The sequence below is a fragment of the Podarcis melisellensis genome (genome assembly GCF_964234715.1).
Source record: "Podarcis melisellensis genome assembly, chromosome: 3".
Classification (NCBI taxonomy): Eukaryota; Metazoa; Chordata; class Lepidosauria; order Squamata; family Lacertidae; genus Podarcis; species Podarcis melisellensis.
The window spans coordinates 603,356-623,046 of record NC_138530.1 but is presented as its reverse complement, the minus strand read 5'-3'; the positions used below and the strand labels follow the sequence as shown (position 1 = coordinate 623,046).

Here is a 19,691-nt window from a genome sequence, read left to right as displayed (position 1 = left end):
CACCACCAACCACGGCCCTTTGCTTTATCTGTCATCTGGGGATCATTCATTCATTCATTCACTGTTTTTATTTATATGCAGTTTTTCCACAGAAAAATGTCACACTTAAACAAACGAAGCAGGAATGCATTTCAAAGCCAAAAGATGCAAACATCTGTTTCATAACAACAAAGCAAAACAACACACTGCCAAATGTAACGTGAAAAAAGGCATTTCTGTACCAGAAAGATAACAAGATTGCATAAACCCCACACCCAAAAGCAAAAATAACTAGGAGGCTTTGCAGTTCTGCGTTGGGCCTGAACAGCAGCCACTGGCACAGAGGCTTCCAAGGACAAGGCGGCGGCGGCGGGGGGGTGTTGGTGTGTGTCTCCCTTGCGCCCCAAAAGGGCACCAGCTCTCTCAGCCACTGCTGCCACTGTCCTCCATCTGGAACCATCCGTGCCACATGGTGTTTTAACAGAGCAACAAGAGTCAAAACCCCGGACTCGGCTACATTAGTAAAGAAAAAACATTCTACATGTGTTAAAACACTGTGACACCAGATGGTGCCGTAGAGCAGAAAACTTTTCTACACAGTTTAACATAATCATGATAACCAAAAACAAATGAACCCTAATTTCTGACTTATTTATAGCACCCCCCCCCCGTGTGTAGATCCATCCCAGGTCTCTGCCCCCAGGAGCCCGCAGTCAGAATTTCAACTGGAGCAGGAGGAGGATATTCACAAATGCCACACTCTGGGCTTAGGTCTCAGGTATTTTGGCTGCAGGTGGGCAGGGGGCTTTACTGAATGAGGCTGGACTTTGCGTGGTGGGGGGGTCACAAGAACAGCTTCTCGGCAGGGAGGAGAGGTGGGCAAGTGGCCCTGTCTTTTGGCAGCTGGTGGGATGGCTGGGCAGGCGAAGAGGGAGGGGCAGGTGGCTTCCTCTGGGCACAGTGGGGTGAGCCCGAGGGGGGCACTTGGCTCCACAGGGTCTCCCTCACAAGGGCTGAGGGAGCAATGGGCGGATGGCTGCTCTCCTCTGGGGTTGGGCTGGACCCCCAGGCTGAGATTTACGGCCCAGAACCTGCGCTAAAAACTCAGATATATAAGCGAGGCGCCAAATGGCTCCTTAAACCAGGGTTACAGGCGCCAAAACAAAACGCCCCCAGTTGCCATTGGGGGGGCCCGGACGGCTCAAAAGTCATGTTTTTTATAAGACTTTTCCACCCCTGAAATTCATTATGATAAAATACAACTGATGGAATTCTTCAGGATGTGCTGTGAGTATGTGTGAAAACAGTCAAGAACCAAAGATCGCCAGGGATGCACCTCCGGGTGCTGGAGATGTCGGGCATCATCCTGGCCCCTGGACATCTTCACTGGGTCGCAAGAGGCCGATAGGCAGGTGCAAAATGTGCCTGGCAAATTTCAGACACTGCCCAGGACCCTCTGATGATGTCAGACACCAACTGCTTGTTCATGAGTTACAGAAAGAGACAGAGGCAGAATTCAATCTCTTTTCTCAGTGAATATACAGTATTTTTCGCTATATAGGATGCACCGGACGATAAGACGCACCTAGTTTGTGGGGGAAGAAACAAGAAGAAAAAAATTCTGAATCCCAGAAGCCAGAACAGCAAGAGGGATCTGGCTTCTGGGATAGCCTCTTGCTGTTCTGGCTTTGGGGACAGCTTGTGAAGCCTCCGCAGGGCGGGGGGGGGGAGGCACCCCGCTGTCCTGTGGAGGCTTTGCGCAGCCATCCCCAAGCTAGGACAGTAAGATGGAGCGCTGCGCAGCGTTCCGTCTCCCTGTTCTGGCTTTGGGCTTAGCCGCGCAGCCTGCATTCACTCCATAAGACGCCCACACATTTCCCCTTACTTTTTAGAAGGGAAAAAGTGTGTCCTATAGAGTGAAAAATACGGTATATCTGAAGGTGGCCTTCCACTCCAGTCTTCTGGCCATGGAAGAATTGAGAATCAGCGTTGGGGAAGTTGATGCCTAACTTAAAACCGTATTTTTCGCTCTATAAGACGCACCAGACCACAAGACGCACCTAGTTTTTGGAGGGGGAAAACAAGAAAAAAAATATTCTGAATCTCAGAAGCCAGAACAGCAAGAGGGATCGCTGCGCAGCGAAAGCAGCAATCCCTCTTGCTGTTCTGGCTTCTGGGATAGCTGCGCAGCCTGCATTCGCTCCATAAGACGCACACACATTTCCCCTTACTTTTTAGGAGGGAAAAAGTGAGTCTTATAGAGCAAAAAATACGGTAATTTTAAACTGTTATTTCACCAACTACCCATCTCTTGTGTTTTTGCTCTTTCCACCGGCGAACAAGGCAACACCTCTCTCAGCCGGCCTCCAGGACATTTAAATGCCACCGCAAAGGATCCTTATTTCATTCCATCCCTACCTTCACAGCCCACCTTCCTTCTGGGGGTGGAGCCCAGGGAGGCGCAGACCAGGGCGGGGGGCTTGGTGGGGGTCTCCCATCCAGACACTGACCAGACTCAGACCTGCTTAGCTTCAGAGAGGTGCTGGCTCTCCCTTCAGAAAAGCAGCTGGTCCTTTGACTCCCCTTCATTGGAGCTTTTTATACAGAGGTGGGGGGGGGCAAATATCAGGGATTCGTTAGCTGTGGTACCTGCATTGCAGGGGGTTGGGCTGAATGACCTTTGGGGTGTCCCTTCCACCTCTTCCATTTTGATTCAAACATGCCACTCTCTCCCCTATTTACAGCCCCACATATATAACCCTCAAAGCCCTCTGGGGCCTTGCCTGCCCAGACCTGACATTTTCTCTGCCCTTTGACCCTGAGGGTACCAGCCCCCTTTGACCTCCCTCCTTAGCCCCCCCAATGCCACCCAAAGCACCTGTGTCAAGCCCTCTTCACCCCTCCAAGCTCCCCTTTTCTGTGAAGTTCTTGCCCCAAGGCCCCTATCCATGCACTGGCTCCCGGTGGAGTACAGGGTCAGGTTTAAGGTGCTGGTTTTAACCTTTAAAGCCCTATATGGCCTAGGACCCTCGTATCTATGGGACCGCCTCTCCTGGTATGTCCCATGGAGGACCTTATGGTCTTCAAACAAAAACATCTTGGAGGTTCTTGGCCACAGGGAGGTTAGCCTGGCCTCAAGCAGAGCCTGGGCTTTTTCAGCCGTGGCCCCGATCTGGTGGAACACTCTGTCACAAGAGACCAGGGCCCTGCGGGATTTGACATCTTTCCGCAGGGCCTGCAAGACAGAGCTGTTCCATCAGGCCTTTGGCCAAGGCACAGTCTGACCCCCTCTCTCCTTCTGTAATCTTCATAGAAATCTAGCCCAATGGTTGCCATTAATTTGATTCTGAACTGATTTTAGAATGAATTGATTTTAGAATGCTGTGTTACTTTTATTGTTGTTAGCCGCTCTGAGCCTGGCTTCGGCTGGGGAGGGCGGGATATAAATAAATAAATTATTATTATTATTATTATTATTATTATTATTATTATTATTATTATTATTATTATTATTATCCAGAAACGTGGCAGGTCCTTCCCTCCCCTGCTCCCGACACCCCTTCCACTTGGCACCTTAAGAGTTGCGCCCGCATGGTTGCCAGGCAGTCCCCGGAGCGACCCACGGAAAGGGGGCGCCCGGGAAGAGAAAGCCTTGCTGCCCAGCCAGGACAAAGACCCCCCCCCCTCTCTTGGTGCGAGTCCTGCGTCCGCAAGAGGCAGAGGGGCAGAGATGGAGGGAGCGGACGGAGCTCCTTCCACCGGGAGCTGGAAACTCAGTTCTAGGGCGAGGCACTTGGGGGGGGGGTTGCCTGCCAGGAGGGGGCTGGGGCGCTGCAGCCAGGCTTCCCTGTCAGGCGTCAAGAGGCGCCCCCCCGGCCCCCCTCCCGCCCCGTCGACACGATTCACAGTTTACCTTGGAAACCAGGAGTGACTAAGATGCTCAATCTTTTCAGAGGCGCTGAAGCCCTTGTCGTCTCTCTTTCAGAGCAGGTGGAACATGCATTGTTTGTTCCCCGAGGCAATTTCAGCTCCGCAAAAGCTATTCTTCTCGGGGGTTTTAAAAAAATTTGATTGAAGTGCTTGGCTTTCAAGCTGTGTTTGAAGTCGTGGTTCTCCCAGCAGCCGTGAACGCAGCCGGAACGAGGCAGGCGTGGCCGCGGCTTGGCACGGAGACGGATTAGTGCGCCCTGGATGGCACGCAACGCAGCACCGACCCACCCATCCCCAGCAGCCCAGCTTGGGGGGCTCCTCAGGTGGTGCCCCCCTTCCATAGCTGTCAACTTTTCCCTTTTCTTGCGAGGAATCCTATTCGGAATAAGGGAATTTCCCTTTAAAAACGGGAAACGTGGACAGCTATGCCCTTCCCTGCCTGTCCTGGAGGGGTGAATCTTGGGCACTTATTCGCTAAAACGCAGCAATGTAGCCCTTTCCGAAGGCGAGCGAGCCATTAGGCGCTTTTCAAAACCACTGTCTTACTTCATCTATTTTTCTTCAGGTGACAGTCCGGGGCAGGAGGAGGACAGAGGCCCCATTAAAAAGAAAAAGGGAGAACCAGACTAAAAGGCCCCCAATCCACCCGTTTTGTGGAGCATAAGTTATGTTATTTATTTATATTCTTTAAATGGTTCTTGTAAGAGGATCAGGGCTACTTACGGTACTCCTGAGAAAATAATAATAATAATAATAATAATATCAAAATAATATCCCCAGCCACTCTGGGCAGTTTCCTAAGAAGAAGAAGAAATGGTCTCTTATGACCAGTGCTTTTTTCGGGGGGGGGCGGCACAGGGGCATGCATACCCCTAAACATTTTGTGAATCTTTGTACTTTTGTCCATTTACTGTATTTATTTTTCCCGGTTTGAACTATAAAATGGTGATTTTCTTGAGTCAAAATGAGAGTACCCTAAACATTTTTTACTAGGAAAAAAGCACTGCTTAGGATCAGATGGAACCTGAAGCCACAGCAGAGTCTAAGTTGGGGGACCTGGTGTGTAGCCTCCAACATTTCTCTGATGCTATTCCTCCCTCATTCTCTTAGAGCAGGGGTAGGCAAACTAAGGCCCGGGGGCTGGATCCGGCCCAATCACCTTCTCAATCCGGCCCACAGACGGCCCGGGAATCAGTGTGTTTTTACATGAGTAGAATGTGTCCTTTTATTTGAAATGCATCTCTGGGTTATTTGTGGGGCATAGGAATTCATTCATTTCCCCCCTAAAATATAGTCCGGCCCCCCACAAGGTCTGAGGGACGGTGGACTGGCCCATGGCTGAAAATGCTTGCTGACCCCTGTCTTAGAGGGAGGTGCCGCAACAGAGCTCCTGTGAGCTCCACCTGGGGGAAAAAGCCCTGGGGATGTCCTCTTCCACACCCTCCAACATTTCTCCCATGAAAATAGGAACATCCTAAGGAGGGGGGGGGGGAGAGCAGAGACATCACCTTGCCAAAAAAAATATGGTTTTCCAAGTAGTGATGTATGGAAGTGAGAGCTGGACCATCAAGAAGGCTGATCGCCGAAGAATTGATGCTTTTGAATTCTGGTGCTGGAGGAGACTCTTGAGAGTCCCATGGACTGCAAGAAGATCAAACCTCTCCATTCTGAAGGAAATCAGCCCTGAGTGCTCACTGGAAGGACAGATCCTGAAGCTGAGGCTCCAAGACTTTGGCCACCTCCTGAGAAGAGAAGACTCCCTGGAAAAGACCCTGATGTTGGGAAAGATGAAGGACGCAAGGAGAAGGGGACGACGGAAGATGAGATGGTGGGACAGTGTTCTTGAAGCTACCAGCATGAGTTTGACCAAACTGGGGGAGGCAGTGGAAGACAGGAGGGCCTGGTGTGCTCTGGTCCATGGGGTCATGAAGAGGAGGACACGACTAAACGACTAAACAACAACAACAAAGGAAAAATGGGACAATCTGGGATCAAACCAGAAACCGGGACAGTTTCGGAAAATCTGGGGTGGTGGTGGGGAGAGACACACCTGGGGGAGGGGCCTGCTGGTGCCCCCGTGGCATTGCTGGGCTCCAGTTCCCATCAGCCCTAATCACTGGCCTGCTGGCTGCAGGGACTTCTGGGAGTTGGAGTCCATCAACATCTGGAAGGCCCCTTGATCCTGCCTTAGGTGGAGAACGGAAGAACATAAGAAGAGCCTTTAGCTGGATCAGGCCAGCGGCTCATCTAATCTGGCACCCTCTTCTCCCAGTGCCAGCCAGATGCCCTTTGTGGGAAACCAGCAAGCAGGATTCAAACACAGGAGCTCTCTCTTGCTGACTCTGACTGTGGAGGTCCTTGAATTGGTCTCATTCTCTTTTAAAACCATCCAGCTTGGTGGCCATCACTGCCTCCTCCTGTGGCAAGGAGTTCCCCAGTTTAACTCTGTGCTGTGTGACGAAGGGCTTCCTTACATCTCTCCTGAATCTCCCCGCCTTCAGCTTCACTCAGTATCCAAGTTCCAGCATTATGAGAGTGGAAGAAAAACATTTCTGCAGCCACTTTCTCCAGGCCAGGCCTAATTTTATATCAAGTCGCCTCTTCCTGGCCTTTTCTCTAAACCAAAAAGTCCCAAACGCTGCAGCTTTTGCTCTGTCCCCTCTGTCACTTTGAACCTTTTCCAAATCTACAATTTCCTGTTCATAGCTGTCAACTTACAGATTTGAAAATAAGGGACCAGCAGCCTCGAAAATAAGGGATCAGCAGGCAAAATAAGGGATTTTCCGGACACAGGTATGTTCAACTTCTGATCCCCTCCAAGCCAAAGGCAGAAAGCCCAGCCAGCAGCCAAACGAAGCCTCATCAATAAGGGACAGCAGTGGGACTGTCCCATCAAATAAGGGACATTTGACAGCTATGCTCCTGTTTGAGGTGAGGTGACCAGAACGGCACACAGTGTTTTCCAAATGTCCTCGCACCTGGAGAGCTGGAGGAGACAGAATACGGACCACCAGCACCCGCCCCCCCTGCATGCCCAAATCGCAGAGGAGGAGGCAGGGGCCAGACTGTTCCCTGAACTAATTTTATTTTCCACATTGAGCAGGACGAGACAAGGCAGACTGGAGGGTTTCCCCCTTTCACAGTGACTCTGCCCACTGCAGCCATCAGCTCCCAGACAAGGCAGTTGTGGGGGGAGAGGAAGGGGCACACGAGAGCCTTGGCCAAGCACTGGGGGCAGGGGGCTGAGGACATCCAGGCTGGGGGGCCCCTGCTGAAAAGCATTTCGAGGGGGGAGAGAGGCTGCGGGGGCTCCCTCTCAGCTGCGGCTCCAGTCTGTGGGGTCAAAGGAAGGGTCTTCCTGCCCTCCCACCTCCGCGGTGCCAGGAGCTTAGAAGTCTTCGTCCCAGCCAGAAAACTCCTCTTCGGGCTGCTGCTGCCGGGAGACCGAGAAGCGCTTGAAGTTGACGTAGGGGGAGCCCTGGAGGAGGAGGAGGAGGGGAAAGTAGGCAGTCGTGAGGGGGGGCGGCAGCTGGAGGGGAGTCCTTGCTGCCCCAAAAGAGCCCCACCCAATACCTGCTTGAGCAGAACGGTGGTGGGGGCCTCGATCTGACGCAGCGCCAGCTTTTTCCAGGAGAGGGAGCTGAACCACCTGTGGAGGGAAGGCAAGGCAAGGGTCAGTGGGGTGGAAGATTCAGATCAATTAAAATCCTTCTTCACCCAACACATAGTCAAAACTGGACCAATGGTCTGATAAGTATAATTGTTTAATTGTTCAAAATAACTCTGTATGTGTACGGTGGTACCTTGGTAGTCGAATGGCTTGAATCCCGAACAAATCGACTCCCAAACACCGCAAACCTGGAAATGAGTGTTCCAGATTGCGAACAGTTTTCGGAAGCCAAACGTCTGACGTGGCTTCTGCGGCTTCCGATTGAGTGCAGCAAGTTCCTGCAGCCCATTGGAAGCCGCGCCTTGGTTTTCAAATGGTTTCAGGAGTCAAATAGACTCCTGGAATGGATTAAGTTTGAGAAGCAAGGTGGTACCTCAGGTTAAGTACTTAAGTTGTTCCGGAGGCCCATTCTTAACCTGAAACTGTTCTTAACCTGAAGCACCACTTTAGCTAATGGGGCCTCCCACTGCTGCCGCGCCGCCGGAGCCTGATTTCTGTTCTTATCCTGAAGCAAAGTTCTTAACCTGAAGCAATATTTCTGGGTTAGCGGAGTGTGTTACCTGAAGCATATATAACCTGAAGCATATGTAACCCGAGGTACCACTGTACTGCTAAAAGCATAGCATGGTATGGAAAGTTCCATGGAGCTGACCTAAACCTCTGAGAGTGCCTAACAAGTTAATCATCAGGTGAGAATGCATCTCTGCTAGCTCTCAGGAGGTGTGTAACTTTGGTCACATGAAGCATTCAGTTACAAGTCTCCCTTTTGGGTGTGTCTTTGTTCTGAAAGCAGCCGGGAAGAAGAAAGGCTTCTCTCTGTTCTCTCTGCAGACTGGGTTTGGAGAGGCGGAGCTTCGATTTCAGCTCTGGAGGAAGATATTTCATATTTCTAAGATGTTCCTTCTGTGCTAGAATCAGCACACGATATTATGCAACTATCCAGATGTAACGTTATCGATTTAAGTTTGTTGATGGCATTCTACCATTGCACTGTGGAGAGCGTACTAACTTATGGTCTGTGCGTGTGGTTTGGGAGCTGCACGGCCAGGGGAAAAACAATGCTATCCAGGGTTGTAAAGACTGCAGAGAGAATTATTGGGTGCACTCTTCCCACCTTAAATCAAATCTATGCTGCCAGGTGCCATAAGAAAGCGGCAGAGATAGCACATGAGCGTACGCACCCCGGAAATGATCTCTTTCAGCTTCTGTCTTCTGGAAGAAGGTCCACGGTTATAAAGGCCAGGACTAGCCGTCTGAGAAACAGTTTCTACACTAATGCAGTTCTGGTTCTAAATGCAGCATAAGGGGTCTCTGTAGTATAGTGTATTTTAAAATGGGGTTTTAGAGTTTTTTAGGGGGTTTTGAATGTTTTATGTAGTTTTATGTAGTTTTTATGTAGTTTTATATAGTTTTTATGTAGTTTTATGTAGTTTTGTGGTAGTTTTATGTAGTTTTTCAATTTCATTGTTCGGCAAGGGACAAGGACAATAAAGATATCGTATCATCGTATCGTATTGTATCGTATCGTTTTGCTGTTGGTAAACCTTTTGAACCATATTTTTCAACCGGACAATTTTTATTTCAAGAACAGTCAGTTTTGATTCATCCTATGGCTTCCAAATGTGCAAGATCAACAACCACAATACGGTCTGACTCAGCATAAGGCAGCTTCCTATGTCCCCGCCCCTCGCCCTGGGGCTGGCTGGGGCTGATGGGAGTTGTAGTTCAAAACAGCTGGAAGGCGCCAGGTGCAGGAAGGCCAAAGGAGGGAAGAGAAACCCTCGGCCTCTCCTGCGCCTCCTGCTGGCAGAGACAGGCACTGCAGCCTCTGCCCTGTGGACTCACCTGTGCTTACGGATGCCACGGATGCCGCTGCTGGTATTGCCCAGGCGCTGCCCTGGCCGGCGCCTGCCATAAAAACCGGGGGGGGGGGAGAAGAAGAGGAGGTTCAGCTTCATTCCTTTGCACATGACGCATGCACTTTCCATGCGATAAGCGGGGAGCCCCCCTGCCGCTGGTGGGGAGACACACCTGCACAGCTTGGCCACCAGGGAGCAGGCAGACTCACTCACAAACACCGGGAAGGAGAAGATGCCGTCCATGATCTTGCTGTAGATCTTCTGAGGCTCAGCGCTGTGGAAGGGGGGCCTTGGGGTTGGGGAGATAGAGGGGAAGCCGGCGTGAATTTTCTTCTATCAATGACACCATTGCAGAATCTAAGGGGGCTTTTTCTTGGGCAGCAGCCTCTGGCAACCCCTAAAAACAGAGTTCAGAGGCAGCGGCGGAGCAAGGCGGTGCAGGACTCTCCATGGGGCCTCTGAGGAGTCTGCCTGCCCCCTCCCTCTCAGCTGCCCTACAGCTGAGGGGGAGGCAGCGGGCGGACCGTTTGGGGAGTGCGGAGCCTGCAAGCACCACAACCACTGCGTCTCTCCCAGGAGAGATGCGTGGCCCGGGCACCCTGCAGGCCCCGCGGTGCGTGCAGCCTGGCATTCTGTCACCCCCCTCAGTGGTGACACCCAGGGCGGACTGCCCCCACCGCACCACCTTTCTCCACCCCTGTCCAGGGGTCTCCAAGTCACAGTCCGGCAGGCATTCTCTCACCTTCTCTACGCTTCACACATGCAGAGAAATTAAGTCACCTTCCCAGAGAAGGAAGCCTGCCTGACCAGAGCTGGGTGCCTGGTTCTGAGAGAAGATCAGGGTGACTCCTCTCTCTCTAGCTGAAGGCCAAGAGTTTGTCCTTTGCAAACTTTCTCGGCTCATCGTTAACACAGTTCTCAGAAGGAGATTCTCCAAATCCCTGTTTTCACGTTTCTTCCTATCTAGGTTACCTATCTGTGTGTGTACAGGGCTGGCCTGTCCCATTTCACTGCTTTGGTACAGCCCATGGGTAGGCAGCTAAGCCCCAGGGGCTGGTTCTGGCCCAGTCACCAGGAATGCTCCAGGAATCAACGTGTTTTTACATGAGTAGAATGTGTCCTTTTATTTAAAATGCATCTCTGGGTTATTTGTGGGGCATAGGAATTCGTTCATTATTTTCGCCCAAAAAAATAGTCCGGCCCCCCACAAGGTCTGAGGGACAGTGGACCGGCCCCCTGCTGAAAACGTTTGCTGACCCCTAGTCAAAACTGAGGTGGTTGGTTTCTAGCAAGATCTCACAAGATTTCAAGGAGATCTTGTGAGATTTTGGCAAGATCCTGCGGAGTGCACAAGATCGAGCAAGACTTCTGCAGCATCTTGCTAGGAGCCGTTATGGCAGTGGGGCTGCCCTTGGGGTTGCTGCCTCTTGGGGTTCCCTACCTGCAGTGGCTGCCTCAGCCTGCCCCATGGGGAGGGGGTCAGCCCTGAATATGCTGATGCACCAAAAAGCCAGAAGGTGATGCTGAGCGCCTCTGTGCTCCCCAAAGCCACTCCCTGACCCCCCAAGGATTCCCCTTCCTTGCAACTGGCTCCCATCCCTCCCCCAAATCACAAGAGATCCCTCTACACTGACTAGAAGGAGCTGAGCAAGAGGGTGCTGTGGCCTTCCTTGAGGCAATCTGGGGTGCCCCCCTTGCAGCACTGTAGCCCCTTCCCCTGCTGGGCTCAGCTGGCAGCTCTGGCACCCCCAAACTTTAGGGTGCACCCATTGCTTTGTCCTTCCTCTGTTTTCTCCCCACTGCCCCGCCCCACAGCTGCTGCTGGAAGTGAGGAGAAAACAGCACAAGGGCCCCCCATAATCTTGTGCATATGGGGGGGTCTATGTCTCACCGCCCAACAAGCATCTCAAAGATGAGGACGCCCAGGGTCCAAAAGTCCACGGCAAAGTCGTGCCCCTCGTGGCGGAGGATCTCGGGAGCCAGGTACTCAGGGGTCCCGCAGAAGGAGTAGGTCTTCTCCCCCCGCTTCAGCGCCTTGGCAAAGCCAAAGTCCACCTGCAGAGAAACAGGGGGTGAAGAAGAAACTGGCTGGATCAGGCCCAGGAGTCCAGCATCCTGGTCTCACAGCTGCTGACCAGATGCCCCAAGGGGAAACCCGCAAGCACTCTCCCGTTGTGTCCCCCACTGTCTGGCACCCAGCGGTAGACTGCACCTGTGTATGGAGGTTCTGCTATCGCAGTAGTTGTCCTGATGGATCATGCCAATGATCCTTTCTCTCAGTGGCCGACGAGGGGCCCCAATGGGACACCAATAATGCACAGAGAGAGAGTTATGCTGACACACACACCCCGTCGCCGTCCGGACTGAAGGAATGGGTTTCTGTGCAGTCAGTTTAAAACTGACTTGAACCCCCCTTTTCTTCTTAGCATTCCTAAAATGCATGAACTTGAGCTCTTGAGCCAAAACCCAGCTGTATAAACAAGTGCTCAGAGCCCTCTCCTTTATCAGTTTGTGACGGCAAAGATGGCCTTGACTGTACCAGTAGAACAGAGAAGACACGTCTGTGCCTTATCTTACGTCCTGACCACAAAGACGCACAGACCCAGTCTGGGAACAGCGCCAGAGTGTGTCCTTGGAGATGGTGACCTCTTGCTCCAAGATAAGAGTAGGAACAGGAAGATCCTTTTATGGTCAGAAGTACAGGAAGGACCTTTATGGTTAAGAATACCAGAGCAGGAACATATGTGATGTCAACCTGCATACATAGGCTGACATGGCTGGATTCCTGGGGAAGGAGGGAGAGGGTGCCTGGAGGATATATATACTGCATGAAACTTCTCATTTCTTTGGACTTGCTGTGCACTGACCACGCAAGTGTCTTCTGCTATCCGGAGAGCAGACATAAAGAACTCTTTCTCTGAACCAACCCTCAGTGTCATTTGACTTCCTTCCTCCCGTCCGGGAGCAACGCAGAGCCCACCAATCGGTAAAGTCTAATAAGGCTACAGGACCTCTTACTTGAAGACGGTTGGACTTATTTCCAAATAAATGTGCAGAGGGATGCACTGTTACTGGGTAATGTCAAAACCAATTTTATTGGAGCTGAAGCTGCCCACTCGGCCAGACAGGTGTATCCTCAACTGACAGGTGTGTCCACACACAGGTGTGGGGGGGAAACGGCAAGCTGTGAGGTCAGCTTTGCATACATGAATGAAGGTGCCACATTTGACCTCATCAGTTCCCACAGGTAAGGAGGACACAGCGACCATTAACTGTGGCTAATGCCACCACCCTTCCATTGCCAAGTGAGTTGGACATCTCTGTCCCTGCCCTTTCTCCCCGCTGGCATCAATGCCGCACTTCCCAAGTGAGCGCTCTGCCCCGTGGAGGGTGGTGGAGTTACCTGTGGGGACCGAAAAGGGGGCAGGGGGCTGCGGCAGGTGTAAATGACTATCAGGCATTGGAAAATCTGGTATCGCTGGATCAAGATAATCAGTTAAACTAAATGGTTTTAATTGGATTTTTGAATAAAGGTGGGATTCATTGTTAGTGTTTTGAATTTTGCTGCACTCTTATTTTCCTTAATGGGTCATGCAAACCCACTACCTGTATTCTGAATCACAGAACTGTAGAGTTGAATGGGACCTCAAGGGTCATCTAAACCAACCCCTTGCAATACAGGAACCTCAACACTTTTTAGAGGGGAGGGGGCACTGAAGCCAAGTGGGTGGGGGCCTGAAAAAGTGTGGGAGTCACTGATCTAGAGGGCATTTTCTTCCTGCAGAGCTTCATCTGAATGAGATCTCAGGACCAGGGCCATTTTTTCACATGGAACATTTGACTGGTGAAAAGCACCTCTGAGCACATGCAGAGTGTGCTCCCCTTTGCCATCGCCAATGACCCATCCCTCCACCCTCAGAGGTCGGGGGGGGCTTGTTCTGAGGTGCCCAGCTGTCCAGGAACCCCTCTGTGCCACCCTCCCCTTCCCTCCCCCTCTGTTACCAGCTTGACGTAGCCCTTGGCGTCCAGCATCAAGTTCTCTGGCTTCAGGTCGCGATACACGACCCCCTGGGCATGCAGGTAGTCCAGGGCCTCGACCACGCAGGCGGAGCAGAAGACGGCCACCGGCTCTGAGAAGCAGCGGCTGGAGGGGCGAGAGGAGGCGGAGCCATGCTCAGAGGCAGGACAGCTGCTTGGCATGCAGAGGGCCTCGGGCGCCGTCCCCAGAGGCCCTGGGCAGGGCTGGGGTCCCAGAAGGCCATCGCTGTCAGTCCGTGTAGGCAATACTGAGCTTGGTGGAAGTAAGGCAGCTTTCTTGTTCCTGCTTAAACCAACCCTTTAATTCAGAACTAGGAGGACTAGAATCTTGCTTTGCCTTTAGCTGAACAGGCCAGCGACAGGGCAGCTGCTTTAGCATGCAGAAGGTCTGCAGCTGCAGGCAGGGCTGGGAAAGGCTCTCGGAGTGAAGCTGCTGCAGATACTGAACTGGAGGGACTCAGAGTCTCGTAGAATTGTAGGGATGGGAGGTACCCAAAGGTCATCTATGCCAACCCCCTGCAATGCAAAGGGTCTCCAATGGTGAAAGGTCAGTTCATAGGATCAGGCATGATCAGTGTGGGATGTAATCCACTGGGAGCAGCCAAGTACAACATTCTGTGTAATACTAGAGAAGACATGCAAGGGAATGTTTGGTCCAGCCAGTCAAAACTTCCTATTCCTCCTGGCTGGAGCATCCTTCCTTTGCATGCTGGTGCTGACCTTGAAAGCCCTAAACGGCCTCAGTCCAGTATACCCGAAGGAGCGTCTACATCCCCATCGTTCTGCCTGGACACCGGGGTTCAGCTCCGAGGGCCTTCTGGCGGTTCCCTCACTGCAAGAAGCCAAGTTACAGGGAACCAGGCAGAGGGCCTTCTCGGTGGTGGCACCTGCCCTGTGGAACACCCTCCCACCAGATGTCAAAGAGAAAAATAACTACCAAACTTTTAGAAGACATCTGAAGGCAGCCTACTTTAGGGAAGCTTTTAATGTTTGATGTATTACAGTATTTTAATATTTGGTTGGAAGCCGCCCAGAGTGGCTGGAGAAGCCCAGCCAGATGGGCGGGGTATAAATAAATTATTATTATTATTATTATTATTATTATTATTATTATTATTATTATTATTATTATTGTTGTTGTTATTATTATTATTATTATTATTATTATTATTATTATTAAAGGTGGGCGTGACCTAACCTGTCCAGGTAACAAAAGGACAAGTCACACAGCACTCTCACTCTTTTCCTTCTTTCCCATCTTGCTTTCATTGGATGAACTGCTCGCTGCCAGCCAAGCAATCCCTCAGATCATCTCCGTTATGGGGTAAACCTGTTTTTATATGTTTGTAACTTTAAGCCTAAAGGCTGCCCTCAGGGATCACGCTGTGCTCTGCCTGATTGTGAGTAAACTATCTTTTTATTGCTTACGAATAAGATTGTGGCGTCTTTATTCTTTTAAGAGGGATTCAAAGGGAACTTACCAGGAACATACAGTTCAATCTGAGGCAGACTGTATACCAGTGAGAGGCTCACACGAGCCTGCAACCAGCTATCTGCTGTGCATGTAAAAAGGGGAATGTAACTCTGCTACATAAAGAAACTTGCTAGCACAGGTTTGGAAGGATATAAATAAAGACTATATCCTCTCCTGCCACCCTGAACATTCCCACAATCAGGTTAATAACCGCGAGCTCCATTATTGGGGCCACCAGGACTCCCTGCAAGGATGCTTTTGCTCTCCTCCCCAAACCCCTGCAAGAAACTCCCAGGGTTAAATCCAGCACTGCAATGCACCCCCAGGGCCCCTCCTGCCAATGGGGACAGCTTGGGCTTGGGGGCGTGGCCTTCTCCCCTGGGGGCGGGGCTTCTAGTGGCCAGGAGGTGGGGCTACTGCCCAGGGCCCCACTCTGCCCTTCTATGGTTCCATTCTATGATGGGTCCCAAGCAGCCTCCTTTCCGGATCACAGCCCCCACCCGCCCGTTGGCATGGCCTGCCCCACATCTCCGCCCCTCCCTCTACCCCCACTTACGCCTCACGCAGTTTGGCCCACAACTCGCCCCCCTGGCAGAACTCCAGCAGCAGGTAGACATGCCGACTGTCTCGGAAGGTGGCAAAGAGCCTGCAGGGAGAGAAAAAAGGCAGCAAATGAAATACCATGAAAATCCCTGAAACGAGAAGTAATCGACTAGAAATATTACCTTGTGGAAATAAACTAAATAATAAGGAAAATCAAAAAGCTTAAGGAAAAAATTAGAAAAACCTAGAATTGAACAAAGCCTTAACGGGATGCCGGCTACAAACCTCGTTCCACTGAACTATTCAGTTTCCTCAGAAGGAAAGAGAAAAATCATAAACTTTAAATGACCAAAATTAAAAAAGGGTAGAACCCCCCCCCCCAAATTCTGAAGTATTATAATCCTAGCTCGACCGAGGTGAAGCAAAGCGCAGTAATAAAGGATTGAGGACTCAAAAGTACAAATACTGAATTAACAAAAAAGGTTTGAAAACCTAAATGGCAAGTTTTAAACAAAGCCCAACTTGAAGAAAGCAAAGCGCAGTAATAAAGGGGTTGAGGACTCAGCTGTGAAAATTCTAGTGCTGCCCCAGGAACCGGCAGATATAAAACACAATAAAACAGCAAAAGCTTCCCTAGACAGGGCTGCCCCCTAAAAGTCGGACAGTTATTCATCTCCTTGACGTCATTTGATGGGAGGGTGTCCTTGGGCCTGATCCAGCAGCCAGGCCCTTCCTGTGTTCCTGTGGAACCTCCAGCTCCAGGGACAGTCTACCTGGAGTCCAAGGTCCTTAGGGGGATTTGGCCACTGCGAGAACAGGAGGCTGGGCTGCTGCCGCTGCAGGGATCGCCTAACGTCCATCTCTGTGGACTCCGGGCCCCAGACCCCCCCTTGCCCCCCACTGGAGACGGGGAGTGGGAAGAGGAAGGCGCCAGCACCTGACGATGAAGGGGCAGCGGCTCTGCCGGAGGACCTTCTTCTCCATCAGGACGTGCTCCTGCTGCCGCTTCTGCACCACATGGTCCTTCCGCAGGCGCTTGAGAGCAAAGAAGAGCTCCTGGCCCTCCTCCACGCGACGGACCTGCGAGGTAGGCAGGGAGGGGAGAGAGGGAGAAGTGGGGGGCCGCTGGCACAGCGCAGGCCGAGAAGGCTCCGTCGGCAGAGCGCGAGACTCTTAAATCCAGGGTTCAAGCCCCACGGAGGGGAAAAGATCCCTGCATTGGACCAGATTGCCCTTGTGGGGTCATCTAGAACTTTACAATTCTAGCATCCCATTGATCCCCTGCTGGTGAGGCTCACTGACCTCCCGGAAAAGCAAAAAAATGACCTTTTCCTGCTAGGCAAAGATCATAAGATGACCTGGATGGTCGCCAGATTCTGTATAGGCACAGACTATCCCCCCGACCCAAACTAGTTTATTAAGAAAATCCCCAAACTCGGTTCCATGGGTGACTCTGGATCATCTCTCTGCGGTAGCTTATCTTAAAGTTTTAAGTGTCTATACGCTTATCACATTTACAAATTTTAAATTTATTGTTGTACATTGTTTTAAATGTTTGTTTTCCTTCTGGGATTGGACCCCCGAGTGTGTTTTATAAGCTGGTCTCTGACCGTAATAAATTATCAAAAAATTCTAGGATTCTTCAAGGCTTGTTGGAAGATTCAGGATAAATGAAAGGAAGTCCTTCTTCACATGGCGCGCAGGTGAACTATGGAACTCCCCGCTGTAGGAGGAAGGGAGGACCAGCAACATGGATGGCTTTGGGGGAGGGTGGGATAAATTCATAGAGGAAGAGAGGACTATCAATGGCCGGTAGCCAGGAGGCAGACATGCTTCTGAGCCCCAGTTGCTGGAAACCTCAGGAGGGCAGAGCGGCTCTTGAACCCAGGTCCTGCCGACAGGCGTCTGGTCAGTCCCTGTGAGAATAGGATGCTGGACCAGATGAGCCACTGGCTGGATCCATCAAGCCCTTCTTAGGCTCTTTCTCTTGTCCCCGCCCTGGTGGTGGCACTGGAGGTGGCATCGCCCAGGGTGGGCATTTGATGGAAGGATAAAGGAAGGATCCGTCCAGAGCAGAACCAAAGATCTCTAGAGTCGGAAGGACCCTGAGGGCCATCCAGTCCAATAAGCAGGAGTCACAGCTGGAGAACCACTGGCCAGATGGCCACCCAACCTCTGCTGGAACCCCTCCAAGGAAGGAGAACACCTCCCAAGTGAGCCCATTCCTCCCCCAGCCCTTTGTATATCATTCTGTTTTACAATTTAGAATACTCACTTTTACGTCCTTAAGATATCAATGACTTCCCTTCTTCTCTTTCTGTGGTTCATTTTACATATAATAAATCCCTGCATATTTTACATAAACTATACCGTTCACTATTCCATTATTGCACCCATCCAAACTTATTTATGCTGTTGAATTTATCTTAATGCTGCCAATCTTTTCAGCTATATTATTTCCTATATAGTGCATTCAAAAACGTTTTCCAATCTTCTCTGAACGTTATGTTCTTCTTGTTCTCTTACTCTATATGTTAAGCCTGCAAGATGCACATATTCCATCAGTCTAAGCCGCCATTCTTCTTTAATTGGGGCCTCACTCATTCTCCATTTCTGGGCTACAAAACACGGGCCGCAGTAGTAGCAGACATAAACAACCTTTTTTGACACCTGGGAATTTCAGTCTGAATTATCCCCCACAGAAAAGACTCATTTTTTTGGAGGGAAGTACTTTTAAACATTTTTTTCCCAATTCATTCGATTCAATTGATCATTTCCCAGTACACTTTTACCCGCATTCCTCCCCCAGGCCTTACCAGCTCCACGGTGCCAAAGCCCCCAGTGCCCAAGATGACTGGCTTCCCTCGCTGATCCCCATCTTCGTAGAGAACAGGTAGGAGGTCCTGGAGCTGCAGGGGGTTCTGAGCTCCCTCCAGGAAGGACCCCCTGGAGAGAGAGAGAGAGAGAGAGAGAGAGAGAGAGAGAGAGACTGGGTGCCCAGCAGCCATGAAATCTTGCTGGAGACTTTCCCTCCCTGGGGGGTGAAGATTCAGGTCCCTCTTCTGCGTGGGAAATGAGGAGGTCCCTCGCTCTCCTTGCCACACCATGGCTAGCTGGAACACAGCTGCCTTCTTTGGGCTGTGCGTATGCCCCTGACGCCCAGCCCCTGCTTGTGGGCCCGTCGCTGGCCCCTTGCCAAGCCCCTCCCCACGTCTGCCGCCAGCCCTGCAGTGGCGCCCCAGAGTCAGAAGAGACACAGGAGCAGAGGCAGCTCAGCGGAGCCAGGTCTCTCGAGCGCAATAGTGCTGACACCGGCTGGCAGCAACGCCACGCCAGGGCTTCAAGGTGTCTGTCCGCCCAGCCCGACCCACAGATGCCGAGCTTGGCTGGAGGTCAGGATGAAAAACAGCTGCTCTGTTGCTTCCTTGGGTCTCCAGCGAGGGATCCCACCTTGCTGGGGGGGTGTCTTTCAAAAACAGGCAACCCCAGAGGGCTGGCCACTAGCCAGGCAAGGCGAGGCACCTGCCCAGGCTAAGGAATGCAGGGAGAAAGTGGCCAGGCAGGGGGAAGGCTGCCCTGGCGCTGCCCACCTGGACAGAGGGCAAAGGGCCTGGCATCTGCCAGGTAGAGTTGGAAGGGGTCCAAGGGGTCAATCTAGTCCAAAATGTGGGCTTCTTTCTTCCTCCACATCTGGGCTCCCTGGACCCCCACAGGGGCCCCCACCAGCCCTGATGCCCCCACCCAAACCGCAGGAGTTTGAGCACTGACCGTCTGGGCTCAGAGAAGGGGGGAGCCTCCTGCGCCGCCATTTCCCTGCGGGGAGGGGGAAGAAAAGGCGAAATCAGCCAAATGAAAGGTCCCTTCCCATCCTTCCCAGATCTTCCCAAACATGTGCCCCCAAACACCCCCAGGGCCAAAGGAGCCCCCCCCATCTCAAACCACCCTTCCTAACTATTGGTGACTCTCTTCCCCCAGCCTCTTCCTGGGTCAAACGAATCCTCGTCCTCTAGGGCTCCCCAAAGGGGGTGAATTGAGTACACAGGCAAAGTGCAGAAATTGGGTCACAGAATCATAGGATTGCAGAGTTGGGAGGGACCTCGGAGGGTCATCTAGTCCAGCCCCCTGCAATGCAGGAATGGGGCTCCAACCCACGTCCCTGAGATTAAGAGTCTCGCGCTCTACCAACTGAGGGTCACTT

The 19,691-nt window shown here is 51.7% G+C and overlaps 1 protein-coding gene across 2 annotated transcripts in view; it reads right to left on the bottom strand.

Moving 5' to 3' along the window:
- Positions 1-6,977: 6,977 nt before the first annotated feature.
- The window catches only part of LOC309365686 (cGMP-dependent protein kinase 1-like), a 32,397-nt gene continuing 19,683 nt past the window's right edge, over positions 6,978-19,691 (bottom strand). For both annotated transcript variants that reach the window (XM_081904007.1, XM_081904006.1), the window contains exons 12-21: positions 19,262-19,306; positions 18,310-18,439; positions 16,431-16,573; positions 15,507-15,596; positions 13,441-13,582; positions 11,330-11,493; positions 9,611-9,727; positions 9,425-9,487; positions 7,483-7,558; positions 6,978-7,387 (exon numbers count right to left, since the gene is read on the bottom strand). In XM_081904007.1, the coding sequence (XP_081760133.1) occupies positions 7,298-7,387; positions 7,483-7,558; positions 9,425-9,487; positions 9,611-9,727; positions 11,330-11,493; positions 13,441-13,582; positions 15,507-15,596; positions 16,431-16,573; positions 18,310-18,439; positions 19,262-19,306 (1,060 nt within the window). In that variant the 3' untranslated portion in view covers positions 6,978-7,297. The remainder of the gene's footprint in view (positions 7,388-7,482; positions 7,559-9,424; positions 9,488-9,610; positions 9,728-11,329; positions 11,494-13,440; positions 13,583-15,506; positions 15,597-16,430; positions 16,574-18,309; positions 18,440-19,261; positions 19,307-19,691) is intronic.